Raw genomic sequence first — 17,555 nt, forward strand, 5'->3', positions numbered from 1 at the left:
TAGTTTCTTTCTTTTGCTATTATGTTCAATATTTGTTCCTCCTTATTTTTCTTTGTAACCTTGGAAATAAGTCATTTCGGTTAGATACTTTTCTTACTTAATATTCTATTGTAATTTCATAGTCTGTATTTAGGACTTCATAAATATGACTATTGAAGCTAAAATTATAATTGGCAATTACATCTGTAATGGTTATAGGAAAACTGTGTCCTTTGGTATATAACAACGCAAGTCTGGCTTTGGTTGCCGTGCCTTTAATATCATTTTTTGTAATCAGTTCATATTATCTTTTGGTGACCAGAAGACATTGTATTTGTACTTTTCCACTTGTAGAAACTTAGTATTTTGTACATGTCCTGCTTCTGTAAGAATTATTTTCCTAGATTCTGGAGACCATTAGATAGGTGGATACTAGTGAAGTGACAAAACTGCCTGTTGACCCGAATGAATGAATGAATGAATGAAGATTCAATTTTTTCCACTGTAATTTCCATGAATCAGTTCTAAATGGGAAATAGTTTAATTGCTGAAATATTTGTAATACATCTCTTCTCAAATAAACCTTGTTAAAAAGACTTCTACCCATCCTCTCACTTGCATTTGCAGCTTATTATTGGAACTATCAACAAGGGACAAATTTGAGGAGTTTTCTAGCTGAGAAGAGAAAGCTTAAATCACTCTTCCCTGAATACCATTGGACTTATTCCAGAGTAAAATAGAGAAGTACATTCTGAATGATTAATATAAGATGTAATTAGATACTTGTTTCAAGACCCTTTCAGACATTGTTTATTTCCTATTCTCATATGGGAATGACCTTGGAATAAATTTAATCGTAACAACTTCTCTCTAAGTAGTCCATGTTGTTTTTTCTTGGCAATAACATGGAAATTGTTTGCCACTGTTTTCTGCTGGGATTTATTTTTAAGCTTCTTAATTCAGGCTACAGCCCTGGAATTTTGAACCAAATTCAACCCCAAACTTCTTTTTTTTTTCAAACTCAGTTCTATAATACTACCTGTCCAGGTCTTGCTATAAATAGAATAATCAACATTAGGTTTCCTACAGCAAATAGGATACAATTATTGACCTACCTTGACCCAAAGAGATTAAGTAAACTTAATGGGGAGGTCAATAATTGTGAGTCATCATGTTTCAATGCAGGAAGAAGTGCTTTATTTTGTAGCTATCAAATAATTAGCCTAGGACACGGGTGTCAAACTCGCCACATCACATTACCATCACTGATGTTTTTCCAATTCCCAGAGCTGGGGTGGGCGTGACTTGCCTATGATGCATCTGGCCTGCGGGCCACCAATTTGACACCCCTGGCCTAGGATAATATGTGTGTGTGTGTGGGAGAAATAATATCCTATTAAATCTTATTGAAGATGCTATTTTTTCATATATCTATTTAATTCCAGTGAAGCAAACATATTTATTCCATAGCCTTGGGTAACTTTAACTCCATTAAACACAGAGGCAGAAATCAATTAAAATTGTATGTCCTTTTGGCTAAGAACCTTTTCCTTTTTTAAAACACCCAAATTTATACAGCTTGGCATCCAGCAGGTATTTAAAATGGCTGCAGTATCCTGGAATCATGTGATCGCCATTTGCAACCCTTCCAGTTGGCTTGTCATCAGCAAAATCAATGGGAAAAGTCGGTTTTTCTTAAAGACTGCATGACTCACTTAGTGACTGAAATGATTCACTTAACAACCATAGCAAAAAGATGATAAAATTGAGCATGACTCATTTAATATCTGCATTGCTTAACAAAGAAATTCTAGTCTCAGTTGAGGCTGTAAGTTGCTTGAAATCTCAGAGTAATTGAACTAACATGGTACCATATTTTCTTTGTCTTTGTTCCTCACTTAGAAGTAGAAGCTTGTCTCTTCAGATATGGGCGAAGTGGAGCAAAGAGCAACAACAGGATCTCGGCTAGGAGTACAGGAGAATGCTGGAATCAGTACTCTGGAACATGAGCAGAAACTGCCTTCAACACCTACAGGAAAACTTATTTCTATCAAAGTCCAAATGCTGGATGATACACAGGAAACATTTGAAATTCCGGTAAGGTGATATTCTGAATCTACGGTTCATTCTTGGCTGGGGGTGAGGGGGGCACAAAAGGTTCGCCCAGGCAGATCTGCCTCTTGTTTTGTGACTTTGTATAATGTGATAATAGCCCACATACGAGAGCAGTATTAAAAATCTTAATATTTAAAACGTAGTTAAAATTGCAATAGGGGTACAATATTTCATATGCACCTGGTATCATCACAAACTATTTAGAAAAAGAATACTTTTTAGGTTGCTATTAATTATCTAAATCACAATCTTTTAACATTAACTGAAACTGTCAATTGCAATATACACTACCATAAACTAATTAAGAACTATGAAATAATAGAATAATTAGCCTCCCAGAGAGAAAAAATTAATACTAACAAATTTATTTCACTTTATTCTGTAGATTCTCAAAAGGTAATTTTGATCTTACATTTAAATCTTAAGTATAACTAAATAAGGCAATTGTATTCTAATACTAATACATAATTAATGCATTACCATTTCGTTGATTTTCTTTATATATTTTGAGAATTTCTTTGTAACAGAATGTGCCTATCCTTAATTGCCTGAAATCACTGGTTTTTAAAGGTTATTTGTACCTTTAAATCCATCTTGTCTCTGGCAGCTCAAGGCTATTCTTGCAAAACATATAGTAAATTTGTGAGATAATATGACCTTAAAAATAAACGTAAATCTTCATTTTTGGGAAGTTAGAATTGACTTTGATTACGATACATATTATCTATATGAGAGGGATTTCTGAATTGCTAAGATATATTCTTTTACAGAGTTAAAGAGAAAGCATCCCAATGATAATTGCTGAGCCATGCAGAATTAATCAAAGAACTAACAGATTTTATCATGTTAGTTAGGTAATCATGTTGTCATATTACAAAATGTATTGTCATTTTAATATGTTAGTTATATGGTCCATTATGCCATTAGATTTTAGGTGTCATATTGGGGTTTTCTTTAATCTTAATCTCAATTAATTGTTATGTTCAAATGAGCAGCTGTAAAAAAACAGTAGCTGGTGTATTGATGCATTACTTGAGCCATTGTCAGCACTCCTAAGGACACACACTTCATTATGCTCCTACTGTACATTAGTCAAGCAAAAGTCAACAATTGTCATTAGTAGAAAGGCTGTGTTGCTTGTACCTTGATCGGTTCTTCATAGATGCATTGTCCTGATCTATAAGTGAAGAAGTTTTGTTTTTTTTCAATTCATAAAGAATCTTCTGCATTTTGTCATCCTGAGCAATAGTATATAATGGAAAGAATCTTTAGCTTCCGTCATGAACTGGCGGAGAACTAATTCTCAGAACTAGATCAGTATTCTTAATCAGACAAGAACTGTGATTGGGGGGGGGGAGTTTCTAGATGCTCTTCCATTACAGTGTGTCTCTCCATAGTGCTGCATCCCTTCCCCTTGAAAGTATCCTTGGGGACTAATTCTTGTGTTTTGTTTAAAACAGGACTAGGGAGATTGGTGGGAGAAGAAGCCACAAATAGGATTGATTTAAGTCTGGCTACTGACATTCAGTGTCCGATGAGATGCCATTCTAATATGTAGGAAAACCCTAGATGTCGTGGTTCATCATGATAAATCCCTTTTAAAACTCCTATAGTAAGGGTGAAAGTATAATCAAGCTTTTGTAGCAGTGATTTTGAGTTAATTTTAGAGAGACAGAAACCTTTCCTCAATCCCCAATTCCTATCAATAAGTGCTCCAGGGATAGATTGCCTTCTTTGGGTATGCATATCTGTAACAAATCTGTCCTTTTAGCATCACATTAAGGTTCCCCACCACCAATTGTTCAAATATGCTTTTTGCTGGTTTTATTTTTAGTAACTCTCCGTATGGATTTTTAAAAACCTTTGCTTGTATCGCTTCCAGTGTATACTCCTATATTGCATGCCAACCTGACAGTGCTGTTGAAAGGAGGACACTTTCTAAAATGATTGAAATATACTTAGAAAGTTTAAGTACATGGTTGTCCATTTGGTGGGATCCGTTCAGCATGAGACATCAGGAGTGTCAAGCCATTTTAATATAATCTTTGTTTCTGTCAGATAGTATGGAAGGTAGACTCAGCAGGGTTTTTTGTTCATGCAGGTTTTATCACTTCTTATCTTCTAGCTGTCCTGTCAGGCTTGAAATTCTAATATGGCAAAACTACCAAGCAAAATTTTGTGAAAAACCCATGAAGCAATCTTTTTAAGCTTTCACTACTTGTTTCATTGTGGTGTAAATTGATTCTCACTCTAACTTTAGATGTAAACAGTAAGTCAGGTTCCATTTTTGTTTATCTTGGGCTTTATTTCACCATGCCTGAAAGAATGCTATTCATACTCTCCCAACAGATCAAACATTAAAATAATTATGAAAGCAGACCTGAGAACAAGTTTGGCTATTCAATTAAGAATAAAATCAATGACAATTTTTCCTGTTTATAACAAGGACTATGTTAGTATTTAGTTCTCCTTAGAACCCCATAATAGATTTTCTTTAAAGATTGATTTTTCACTAAAAGTTAATAGTCTTACTTAAAATGCAGATAATTTGTGCCATATCTTTTAAAATGTCACTAAAACATGTAATATTGAGAGATTTGATTGTTTAGCTTCATTAGATATGGCAGCAGTGTTTTAATAGATGGATGTATATTTTGTGTATATTCGTAGATATTGTACTTTCAAATTGCAAATGGAGACGTGGGTACTCTATTTTTCTTATCTTCATTTTTAAGTGCTTTGGTTTTATTGTATTGTGAACAGTTGCTGGGGTGCATCCACAGTTTCGTTGTACAATGACAATAAAGTTCTTCTAATTCTAATTCTAATTTTTTGGTCAGGGATGCATTTCAGAATTGATGTGTAAAAAGACTTCAATAATTTTCTCTTGTTATCCCCTCTGATTTTCTTTTATGATGGCTTTAGCTATACTATGGGCAAATTATTGTTCCCTTGCGTATGATAACGAACCCTTGATAAAGTCATAAAAGATGTAAAATGATATCCATATCATACGATATATCTTGCACAAGAGATTGTAGATAATTTTGTATGTATGCTGCGGATGAGAAAGATGGCAGCTAAGTAAACTGTAACAGACAAGTAGGTTTTTATTGTCAGAATTATTCACAAACAATATTAGTATTATAGTACAAATAGCAAATGTTAGGTTGCAATTTGTGCCAGTTAGCTTCTTAATGCCAAATAGAATAACATGCATAAAATTATCTGACAAAATAACAGCTGCTTTTTAAAAAATTTCTAATCTGTCCCCTTCTTCATAAGGGTTTGTATCTTACTCATTTACATGAATTTCTCCCATTAATTCTGTTGTTTGGTTTTATGGTGGTTTGACATTGAAATGAGACACAGGGAACTGTCTCTGAGAAAAATGCCAACCCTGAGAGAACTCAGGTAGCAGTATTTATTGAGAAAAAACACAAGCAAAATATACAGTATGCATATTCAGAAAACAATGACCTCAACAGGAGATTACTTCACCAGCATGAGAACACACAATCTTGGAAAGTCCCAGATGTTACCTTGCTAGGATGAGATCATATAGCCACGGACAGTCTCATGGGAAAGTTTGGAAAGTCCCATGAGAAAGCACAACTGTGTATCTTGTACCTTGAACTTTCACCCATTTTCCTATTCCTTCTAAACTGGCAGAATCAAAACAGAATGAGGCACTCTGAGCAAAGATACTCCTACCCCCACCAAGAATGCCCACATCTCCTAGACTTACTGCTAGTTATACAAAGGCCTTACAGAAAATGATAAAATGATTAATAAAATATATTACCACATTCCCTCCTTTTTTATTTATTCAAAGATAGGGGGTGTTTTAGTGGCATAGTACACAGTTCCCTCATGACCTGATCCCACACGCCGGAAGACTGAGGTACACATTTGTAATAGATTAGGAATACATTGAATAAAACAACATAATAAGATACATATAGCAATAATAATAACAACCCCTTGCAATAAGGAGCGAAACCATGATCCATCAGGAAGCCAGGACCACAGACTGTCCCAGAATGATGCATTAAACCCATCAGCTCCAGATTGATGCTGAGCAATACGATCTTCCATGTCCTGAACAGTTTTTGTAATGTTTGGCTCATAATTATGTATAAAAACACAACAATGTGAATGAATTAAAGCACAAACTCCTCCTTGGGCAGCTAACATAATATCTAAAGCATATCGATTTTGCAAAGTAACTGTACGAATTTCAGACATTTCTACATTAATCATCTTAATATTCTTTATAGTATCATTAAACATAGCAACAGTAAAATTATTTAAAATATGAATATCTCTATAGTTCATAGCAATTCCCAAAGGCGGGATAAGACCTCGAGAAATTTGTGTCCACAGATTACCTCCCATGGTTAGACCCGAATCCAATTCCCGACGATTTCGGATCCGAACCTCAGGAGGTAATGTATCTAACTTATAGATAACCGGAATGACAAACCCCAAAGTACATGTCCCTGACCAATTTGCAGGGATTTGTTGATATGCCCACAGTCCACATAAAAACCAAAACCCTTCCAGCTGTACATAACCTTTTTGACTTGCCGCTTGCATCAGCTGTTTCATGTCTAGATATTGATACTGGCCAAATGCGTCAGACTCATTTTTCCCATTTACCCAAGTTATGTTGTTCTCTGAACCATTTGTCCACTTAATAGTGTAATTGCAGACACTATGATTCCCCAAGAATTGTGAGTTTGTAATGTTTTGGAAACATAAATGTGCTGGAGACTGCAGTGCAGTCTTCACCTTGACCGTGAAGTTCATGGCATATGAAATGTTATGCTTTCCGGTCTGCAAAGTAGACCGATTAAATGGAACTCCATGTAGAGTCAGTCCTTCTCCCACTCTCCCAGGAAGGTGCATACACAACCAACAATTGGTGATGTTCAAGTTTTTGGCAGTTGTGCGCAAATCTTTAATGTAATTATTATCGGTCCACAAATCATCGCCCAAATCTCCGGCACGCTGAACATGCTGTCGCTGCTCTCTCCGCACCCGAGCAGCCCAGGACAGATTAGGCAGAATCAGCAGGATCAGGAACCACAGATGCACCATCCTGCTCCTCCGAAACTTCCTTCACAGGTGCCTGCGAATGATCAGGCCGAACACACCGACCAGGAACCCAACGAATTTGACCAAGATGTTCAACTGCTGCATAACCACGTCCCCACGTTATCAGCTCAGCAGGAACCCATGCTGGATCTGGAAGGAACCGCACCAACACCCGAGGTCTCACCGCATCTGTAGAAGGAGAAGAAAAATGCCTGCTGGCCGCGCTCACAGGGGGGTTACCAGACAAATTTAAAAAATTTAAAGTATATAAAGCTAGATTTAATTGATCTTGAATCGCCGGAAGCCCCAGGAGCTTCCCTCCTTTTTTATTTAATTTAGTTAACATGGTCTTGAGCGTGGAATTATGACGTTCTACAATAGCTTGCCCAGTAGAATTGTATTCCACAGACCATTGTTTAGGTGTACCAGCAACTGAAAAAGTCTTAATGCAATGATTGATGACATGTTTAACCATCTCACCTCTTTGAGGGGTAGCCATTAAAAATCCTGAGTAAGTATCCACAGTTACATGTATATATTTCCAGGGCGCAAATGGTGGATATTGAGTAACATCCATTTGCCAAATCATTGAAGGTTTCAACCCTCTGGGGTTAACTCCCATAGGGATATTCGTGCCCTGCTTTGAACAAGTTGGACATTGTTGAATTATGGCAGCAGCTTCTGCAGTAGTAAGTTTAAATTGCTGTGCCAATGCTTTAGCGTTTTGATGAAAATAACTATGACTGTCCCATGGCTGGACAGTGAGGACTGAAGTTACAGCACTGTCAGCTTTGGCATTACCTTGTGATAAAATTCCAGGCAAATTACTATGACTACGAATATGAGCAACAAAACACACATTCACACGCTGCTCCAAACATCCTTGTAACAACAAAAGCAATCTTAAAATATCAGGTGATATTCCAGGAGACAAATAAGAACCTGCTACAAAGGGTAACAAATTATACACATACAATGAATCCACTATTAAATTAAAATCCTGATTGTGAAAATTTTGAAAAGCCAAAACTACAGCAGCAAGTTCTGCCTGCTGGGCAGACTTCTGCTCTGAAGTCACTTTTGTATGCCAAATTCCAGATTTATCTTTCCAAACACAAGCACCAAAAACTTTCCCTCCATCAGTAAAAACTGTAGGAGCATCTGATATGCCCAATGGTATCCTTTCTTACATTTTGGGCACACTGATTTAGGACGAACACCCTGTCCCATTGATCTCTTATTCTGCTGACTTTGACCTCCTCCAGGAGCCCGACATTGCGCTTTAAAATGTCCAGGCTTCCCACAATTGAAACAATTCCCCTTTTGAGCATGTCCTGTTTGTAAAGCCAGAGCTAAAGTCTCCATGTTAAAAGACTGACTCCCTACCTTTCTACATGCATTAATCAAATCTGCGATTTCTCTCTCTCCACTTGCTACCAGTGGATTTAAAATCTTTTTGCAATCTGTGTTAGCTTGTTCTACTGCTAACTTAAAAAGCAACTCTTTCTGGGCGAATTGATTATCAATTTGTCTTTCAATAGCCAATTTCAGTCTGCTAATGAAATTTTCATAGGGTTCATTGTTCCCTTGTTTGATGTTAGTAAAGGTCTTCTCACCACCTTCGCCGTCAGGGAGAGACCCTATGGCTTGAAAAATTATTTGTGGGAGAAGAACGAACCCCTCATCAGGCATACCATCTCTCTGTTGTTCCACTGTTGTAAAATTACCAGCTCCGTAAAGCTGATCTGGGGTAACATTTGCTGTTCCCCTCTGGACTGCCAGCTGTCTCCATTTCTGATCTAACACCAAATATTGAGCTGGAGTTAAAATCATATTTAACAGAGCTTTCCAGTCAGCCGGAATCATTTTATTTCCATAACCAACTGCTTCTAACAATGCCTGAGTATATGGCGTTCTAACACCATATTCTTTTGCTGCTTGCTTAACTTCTCTCAAAATTCTGAGCTGTAAAGGCTTCCACTCCCGCTGCGGATTTAATGCAGCATCCATGACAATTTCTACTGGATTAAGTTGAACCTCTACTCCAAACTCCACCAAATCATCTCCTGATAATTCCCCTCTATTCTTTGCTTCTTGAATAGCTGCAGTAACTGCATCCACCTGAACCCTTAAAGGTAAACTCTTATCTTCTGACAAAGTATTTCTAGCGCTAGACAGTCCCCCAGATTTATCTGGAGGTGCCGTCGGCGGCAACAAACGTACCGCATGGTAAAGCGGCAAACCTTCTTCGGGGGGTGATAGGAGCGGTTGTTCATAAGTAGCTAATGCATCCATAATCACTCTCCAGGTTAACAAAATTGAAGAAGGGGCACGGGGTTCCTCGTGCAAAAATTTCCCTATCTTTTTCCAGGACTCTACTTTAATACTACCTCCCTCCGGATATGACTTAATATTTTTCCAAACATACTGTAGTAAGTCCTCAATTTCTTTCTTTCCTACAGCACAACCCCTACTGCCAATTCCAAACCCAAAACTATTCCCAATGATCCCTCTCAATTCCCTGATGTGCTCTTTCTGAGCCTTCGAGAGATCTCCCCCATACTCACGAAAAGAATCTATCTTCGTCCAGCGAAGAAGATGAGGGCCCAGTCGGCGTCCGCGACGATGAGTATAGGATGCGGGAAACGTATAGCCTTCCAAGCTATCACGTCGGGGTCACCATTTATGGTGGTTTGACATTGAAATGAGACACAGGGAACTGTCTCTGAGAAAAATGCCAACCCTGAGAGAACTCAGGTAGCAGTATTTATTGAGAAAAAACACAAGCAAAATATACAGTATGCATATTCAGAAAACAATGACCTCAACAGGAGATTACTTCACCAGCATGAGAACACACAATCTTGGAAAGTCCCAGATGTTACCTTGCTAGGATGAGATCATATAGCCACGGACAGTCTCATGGGAAAGTTTGGAAAGTCCCATGAGAAAGCACAACTGTGTATCTTGTACCTTGAACTTTCACCCATTTTCCTATTCCTTCTAAACTGGCAGAATCAAAACAGAATGAGGCACTCTGAGCAAAGATACTCCTACCCCCACCAAGAATGCCCACATCTCCTAGACTTACTGCTAGTTATACAAAGGCCTTACAGAAAATGATAAAATGATTAATAAAATATATTACCACAGGTTTTCTTTTTTCTTGATCCACATATTTCTTATGAAGTTTGTAAAATGGAATTGTTTTATGTGAATTATAGATACTATTCCTATTATTTGAATAACTATTATTAGAATTAGGTTTTCCTATTTGTTCAGTCTTTGGAAATGGCTGCAGTGTTGATATAACACTTGAATAGATTCTTAAATGATATCATATTTTTGGATACTAAACTTGCTCAGGGCTAAATAATAATATTGGGTTACATTCTTGCAAATCAGCAACATTTATATATCCCTGGATTTTTTTTTAGTTTTCTCTGTATAACCTTGGTTTCACCTTTTGTAAGTTTTTCAGTGTGCTGTACATAAACATGTTTTCTAACCCTGTACTGTGTTATATTATTTCAAAACCTTTGAATTTGGTCTAAGAGCCTCCATGCACTTGGTATAATAGCATTGTTGTACATGATTTGCTGGGCTAAGAATCCTATGTTGATTTCCCTGTAAAATAGATTTTTATGGTGGATGGCAGAGTTATGTATCAACCTAATATCTCAATTTACTGAATAGATCTACCATAAAATTAATCAAGATCATAATCTGCAGCTATGGGTAGGCTTTTATATAATGCACCAGGTTAATAAAATATAGTTACTGTGAACGCAGATTCTGTGCTAAAACAATCTGTGGGGTAGATAATAGGATAATATGTTGATACAATAGAAAATACCTGGGTTTCCATGCTAAACTATTCTCCTCCATGCTGCATCGAGAGCCCAGGATAGGTTGACTCCTTCCTATGATGTCATTTAGCTGAGTCTGTACTAAGATATAAAAGCCAGCCCCCGGGAGAGATCCCAGCTTTTGACTCAGCTCCTTTCAGTCAGTAGCTGTGTCTCTGAAAGCGTTCTGTTAGATAGCAATCACCAGCGATCTTCAGTACCTTTTTTCCTCGCTTCAAGCAGCTCCCAGGGCAGCTGCTCTTCCAGGAGAGCAGGGCTCTCTCTCCTGCAACGTTGGGAGCAGCGTTACCAGAGCTTTGTGCAGGCAAGCTGGGCAGCGTCTGTAGACCTCCCCCATGCCTGCGGTTTGAGTGGTCATAAAAAGCGATCGGCAAACCGATAACAGCGTCAGCCAGCTGATCATGTGGCCGGAGGCTGCCCTTTCCTTTGCTGACTTCGCTCAGGGCTCTTTATAGCCTAAGGGGCGATACTTCTATCTTGGAGCCTGTTTCCCCTAGTCAGCGGCCATCTTGGATTGAAGCCTTCCACCACGAGGTGAGTGGCCATTTTGTAAGCCCAGGGGGTCAATTTATACCCTAAGGGGCTTAATACAAAAATTTTCCAAACAGTTTCTTTCCAATGCAAGAGCCTTTATTCTACAAATGGAGCAAGATAAGGCTCAGGCAGAGCTTTCCCCCCCAGTGGAACAGCCTCTTAAGCCCAATAAGAGAAAAAGATGTAGGCAACGCACCCAATCAGTCCAGAGGTAGGTGGCTGCTAAAATCAGAGCTAAGGCTCTAGCCCCTAAGAAGGCAACTCAGGCCGAGTTGAGGGCAGAAAAGCGCAGACATACAGCCCTAGAGAGGCAGTTCAATAGAAGGGAGTGCAACTACAGCATGTTTCAGGTGATACCTGATACCCAACCAAGCCCTCCCAGGGGAGGAGAAGTTATCTATGAGCCTTTCCATCCTCCATCCTGGTCTCATAGGCTTCTGCAGTACAATCAGATCCTCAGGATCTCAGCAGATCTGGGCCTTATTTCCAACAGGCTTCTGGGCCCTATGCTCCTCCCCATCCCTCCAGGCCTCGAACCTCAATCTAGGCCTGAAGCCACCTTCACTCCCACTTCTGCCTCTACCTTTGAGCATAGACCAAGGGATATCCAAGATGTTGTCTCATTGGCCATTAGGCTGAAGGCTTCAAGCAAATTCTTCGACCTCTGGAAAGGGTTCAGGCCCTTCTCCCTTCTCAATCTATAAGTTCCTTGCCTCATCACCCTGATTTACACAGGCCCCAGGACCTCAGGGTCCATTCTTATCTACCAGAACGGGAGGAGGTTGATGAGGAGGGAAGGGCTTCACCATCTGAACACAGTTACTTCTCTAATTCAGAGTGTGAAGAGGGCGAGACTTTTGACCAAAATCTTTCAGAGGAAGAGGATTCTCGCCCAGAGCAGACATCCTCTGCATCTACTCTCTTCAGGCCATTACTCAGCAAGGCCTTGGTCACTGCTAAGCTGTCGCCAGAGGAAGTGGCTCCTGAGCTACAAGGAAATCCCTCTAGCCAGGGAGACTCGCTCTTCTCCAAGCCTGTAGTGCATGCAGAGGTTTTGCCTTCTCCCACTTTGTTCCTGGACATGGTCAAGGAACAGTGCGCTTCCCCTTCGGCAAGTCTTCGCCCATCTTCTCTGGATAAGCGTTTCTACAACGTCAGCGCAGCCCTGGCAGTGCCTTCTGTTGACATTCCAGTTCTGGCCTCATTCTCATCTTCTGGCACTCCCACGGAGCCAGAAGATATCCTGAAACCGGATGATAAACGTTCCGAACAGGCCCTCCAGTGCAATCACCAGGCTGCTGCATGGGCTGTTCGGGCTTCAACAGCAGCATCCTTTTTTTCACGAGGGCATCCATACGGTGGCTGCACCAACTCCAGAATAGATTGCCTGCTTCTGACCTTAGGTCTCATCAAGACCTTAATAGGATTATCGCAGCGGCGGAATTCACTGCAGATGCCACTCTCAATTCTGCCAAAATTTGCATCCAAGGCCATGGCATCTTCAGTAGCAGCAAGATGACTGTTATGGCTCCAAAATTGGCAGGTGGAGTCACACCGAAAATGGAAGCTGGCTTCAGTTCCATTCGCAGACGATAAGCTTTTTGGCGATGCTCTGGGACCTTATCTCATCGAAACCAGAGATAAACGTAAAATTCTCTCTTCCTCTGGAAGAAAGCCTATTATCGCCCAGCTCCTTATCGCCTTCCTGCCTTTCGAGTGGAGACCTCATTTCGCTTCCCCCGCTCTCAGAGGCCGTACTCCCAACGCCAAGACCAACATGTGGAAGCATCTGGCAGGCAACAACCTTCTACTGGTAAACGGCCCTTTCGGGGGGGAGGGGGTCATTTCTTCTGTCGCTCTAAGTAATCCCTCGTTCTCCCCACCCATTGGAGGTCACCTAGCCTTCTTTGCCTCCAAATGGAAGGAGTCAATGACGGATGACAGGTGCTCAGCACTATTAGGTCAAGGTTACAATTGGACTTCCTAACGCCACCCCCAGAAATTTTTTTTGATCTGTCCTGTCTCTCGGGACATGTCAAGGCAAGCGCTGATGAATCAGGCCATTCAACACCTTCTTGAAATCAGAGCTATTCAATCTGTTCCCCCCACTCAATGGGGACGTGGGCTTTACTCTCGCCTTTTCATTGTTACCAAAGCCTCAGTGGGAGTGGCGAGCCATCGTTGATCTAAAATTTCTCAACCAATTTGTAAAATACAGGCGATTTAAAATGCAGACTCTGCATTCTATTTTAAGAGAGCATTTGGTAGGGCGATCTCCTTTCTTCCATTGATCTCATGGAGGCTCTCCTCCACATCCCCATTTGGCCTCATCATCGCCAGTTTCTCCGTTTCTGTTATCAGAATACCCATTACCAGTATTGAGCACTTCCCTTCGGCCTCTCATCGGCTTCAAGGGTCTTCACAAAGGTTCTGGCAGCACTGATGGCACCTCTGCGTTCTGTTCCAGTGAGGATCCAGTGCTACTTGGATGACATTTGATTCTGTCCTCCTCCATCCATGCAGCCCATCAGGATCTGCAAATTACCCTGTCATATCTCCAGGGCCACGGGTTTTTCCACTCCATCCACTCCAATGGTTCCTGCTTCCCTACCAACGAGCAGGAACCAGCCACTCATCCATCAAGGTCCCGCTCCCACCACAAATACAGAGATCTCTCAATTGGTGGCGTTCCCCGTTAATCTGGAAGGGACTTCTGTTCAGGGTCCCAGACAGGCTAGTGATAACCACCGATGCCAGCCTCCTGGGTTGGGGTTCCCATATGCAGGGCCAGATAGCTCAGGGTGTTTGGTCCAGGTCAGAGCAGACCCTTCCCATAAATTGACTAGAGCTCAGAGCCATTTTTCTAGCTCTCAAGCATTTCAGGCACTCAGTGACTGGCTCTCATGTTCTAGTCCTTCAGACAACATGGCTGCAATGGCTCATGTCAACCAGCCAGGGGGGACAAGGTCCAGAGCCCTCTTGGGTGAGGCTCTACAGTTGGGGTTATGGGCAGAGAAACACATGTTGTTGATCTCGGCGGACCACATCTCCGGGGTCAACAACTCCCAGGCTGACTGGCTCCCAGGAGCCTAGTCGACCAGGCAGAATGGTCCATTCTTCTGTATCTATTCAGGGACCTTTCCCTAAGATTCGGTACGCCAGAGGTGGATCTCTTCTCCACTCCTCAAAACACCCAGGTCACCAGATTCTTCACCAGGTTTCCTTGCCAGTGAGCAGAGGGGCCCAATGCTCTTCGGTGCAGATGGCCCAAAGGGCCATCTCCCCCGCTTCCCATCATTCTGGCAGTAATTCGGAAGATGTTGGAGGAACGAGCGGAGCTCCTCCTCCTGGCTCCCTATTGGCCAAGGAGGCCCTAGTTTGCGGACCTGGTCAACCTATCGGTGGCTTCTCCTTGGTGGATCCCAGCCCATCTAATCTCCCTTCATCAGGGGATTCTGCTCCATCCAGAGCCCCAGTGGCTCAAGCTGGCCGTGTGGCACTTGAGCGGCAGCGGCTAGAGGAGGCTGATCTTCCAGAAAGGGTCATCATCACTATCCTGGCATCTCGCAAACCTTCTACAAGGCACATCTATGATGCCACCTGGAAGGCCCTTTCCTGATGGTGCCTTAGGGAGGGTCTCTCTCCTGCTTCAGCCGAGTTGGCAGGGGTTCTTAGGTTCCTTCAGCATGATCTGGAGAAAGATTTGGCCCCCAACACCTTACACAGGCAGGTTGAGGCCCTCTCCTCAGTTCTTTCATGGGGTTCGCTTCCTTCCTTATCCCATCACCCTTCAGTCAGGAGGTTTTTGAAAGGGGCTTCCAACCTGCAACCTCCAGTGGTTCACAGGTATCCTTCCTGGAATCTTCATGTGGTCTTTAATGTCCTTACGAAGCCCCCCTTTTTGAACCCCTTAGAACAGTGTCTCTCCGTTTCCTGACTCTGAAGGTAGTGTTCCTCGTTTCCATCACTTCAGCCAGGCGGGTATCCGAGCTCGCTGCTCTTTCCATCAGACAAGACCTTTGTTCCTTTCACGATGATAGGGTTGTTCTCTGTCTGGACCCCTCATTTATTCCAAAGGTTAACACCTGGTTTCACCGGTCCCAGGACATTGTGTTACTTGGTTTCTGCCCCCTCCCGCACCATGACTTAGAGCGGCAGTGGCACACGCTAGACGTAAGAAGGGCTCTTAGAATATACATTAAGCGCACTTCATCCTTCAGGAAGTCAGAAGCCATGTTTGTTTCCTTTTCCCTTCTCACTTGGGGCACAAGGCCTCTTCTCCTACTATTAGCAGGTGGGTCAGATCTTGCATTGAGCAGGCCTACAAAGCTTCCGGTTCCTCGAGGTCTGACAGCGCACTCTACCAGAAGCGCGGCCACTTCTGCTGCCTGGGCGACCCAAGCACCCTTGGAGGAGATCTGTCGTGCGGCCACGTGGACTTCCCTGTCTCCTTTCATCAGACACTACCGTCTGGATGCCTTTGCCTCAGCGACTGCAGCCTTCGGCAGACGGGTGCTTCAACGAGTGGTTTAACAGTTGGTCTGATGAGCCGGACGAAGACCCACCCGTGGACATGCAAGCTTTGGTGTGTCCCATCCTGGGCTCTCGATGCAGCATGGAGGAGAATGGGCATTGGTAGAAGTTACCCTGAACGCCTTTTCTATCTATCCTGCGAGAGAGCCCAGCTCCTCCCTTGATTCGTCCGGAGGGGGTAAGTCATATTTCTGTATTCATTTTGTGCTTTCAGAGACACCTTTCGGTCTGTCAAGTATCTTCACCAAAGCTGGGGTCTCTCCCGGGGGCTGGCTTTTATATCTTAGTACAGACTCAGCTAAATGACGTCATAGGAAGGAGTCAACCCATCCTGGTCTCTCTCGCAGCATAGATAGAAAGGGTGTTCAGGGTAACTTCCACCAACGCCCATTTTAGCTTGTTCTAGGATGCTGTGTGAATCAAGTGGCATTTCAATTATCAGAATGAAATAGTACAGAATACATAGTACCTTCCTTTAAGGTTTCTGAATAGAGAAAACATAACCTTCATTTAGTGATTGTAATTGGCAACTTGACAGTTAAGTGAAGCAGTTGCTAAATGAAAATCTATGATTGTGCTTACAATTTTTAATTCTTCTTCTCTTCTTGCTACTTTCTTCAAGTGGGAGAAGAACATATCTAAAAAAAACAGGTAAACTCTTTGAGGATATCTTGGAATGGGGTGAATATACCTGCTGTGAAGGTCATAAATATGAGGACTGTTTGCTAAGTTGTTTTTTTAGCATCATCATAACTTTGAATAGTTGCTAAACAAGGCATTCGTGAGCAACAACTATCTGCATAAATGCTGTATTTCTGAGGGGGAGAGGGTTTTTGTGTTTATAGACCCAATATGTTTTTTTCAGGTTTCAATAGTGCTCTCAGTTATCAGTATAACCAACAGCATTTAACAATCACTTAGTACTTCTAGATTTTAAAATCTCCACTCCTTATTTGCTATAAGTTATGACAAGAGACAAAATAAATACAACTTATTTGATATGCTAATTGTTTCAGATAATTTCAGGAAATCCCTTTCTGTCCCAAAGACCAAAGCAAGGTTTGGAAACTTGGCAAAGTAAATTTGTTTCCTCTTGTAGAGGAACACTTCAGAAATATGCTGAACTGTGGGAAAAGAACGTATCCAAAAAGAAATATAGATAGAATAGACAAGTGGTTACTTTCAGTTTTAGCCTATTCTCCCAACCAGCTAGTCATATAAAGAGGAACTCAGGGTTGAGTTGGACCTGGAATCAATGGTATAACACAAATATAAAATAATCAGGGTGGTGCCATTGTGTGTGTCTGTTCTTTTGTTGATTTTGAGAATAATGAGAAACAATTAGTTCCTTGACAACAGCCTGTGTGGTTAGTTTTATTTAGATTAATCCCAGATAAAAGCAACTCAATACTCACTTCTTTGGCA

The 17,555-nt window shown here is 41.4% G+C and overlaps 1 protein-coding gene across 9 annotated transcripts in view; it reads left to right on the plus strand.

Moving 5' to 3' along the window:
* Nucleotides 1-17,555, plus strand: part of FARP1 (FERM, ARH/RhoGEF and pleckstrin domain protein 1) — a 144,763-nt gene that overhangs the window by 17,980 nt on the left and 109,228 nt on the right. For all 9 annotated transcript variants that reach the window (XR_015749909.1, XR_015749910.1, XR_015749912.1 and 6 more), the window contains exon 2: nucleotides 1,882-2,076. Coding sequence is in view for 4 of the 9 variants with exons in the window: in XM_087967300.1 (XP_087823426.1) it covers nucleotides 1,906-2,076 (171 nt within the window). In the remaining 5 variants the exon portion in view is untranslated. The remainder of the gene's footprint in view (nucleotides 1-1,881; nucleotides 2,077-17,555) is intronic.

The sequence above is a fragment of the Notechis scutatus genome, chromosome 5 (genome assembly GCF_049901735.1).
Source record: "Notechis scutatus isolate UNSWTSFEM ecotype Mainland chromosome 5, rNotScu1.2, whole genome shotgun sequence".
Taxonomy (NCBI): Eukaryota; Metazoa; Chordata; class Lepidosauria; order Squamata; family Elapidae; genus Notechis; species Notechis scutatus.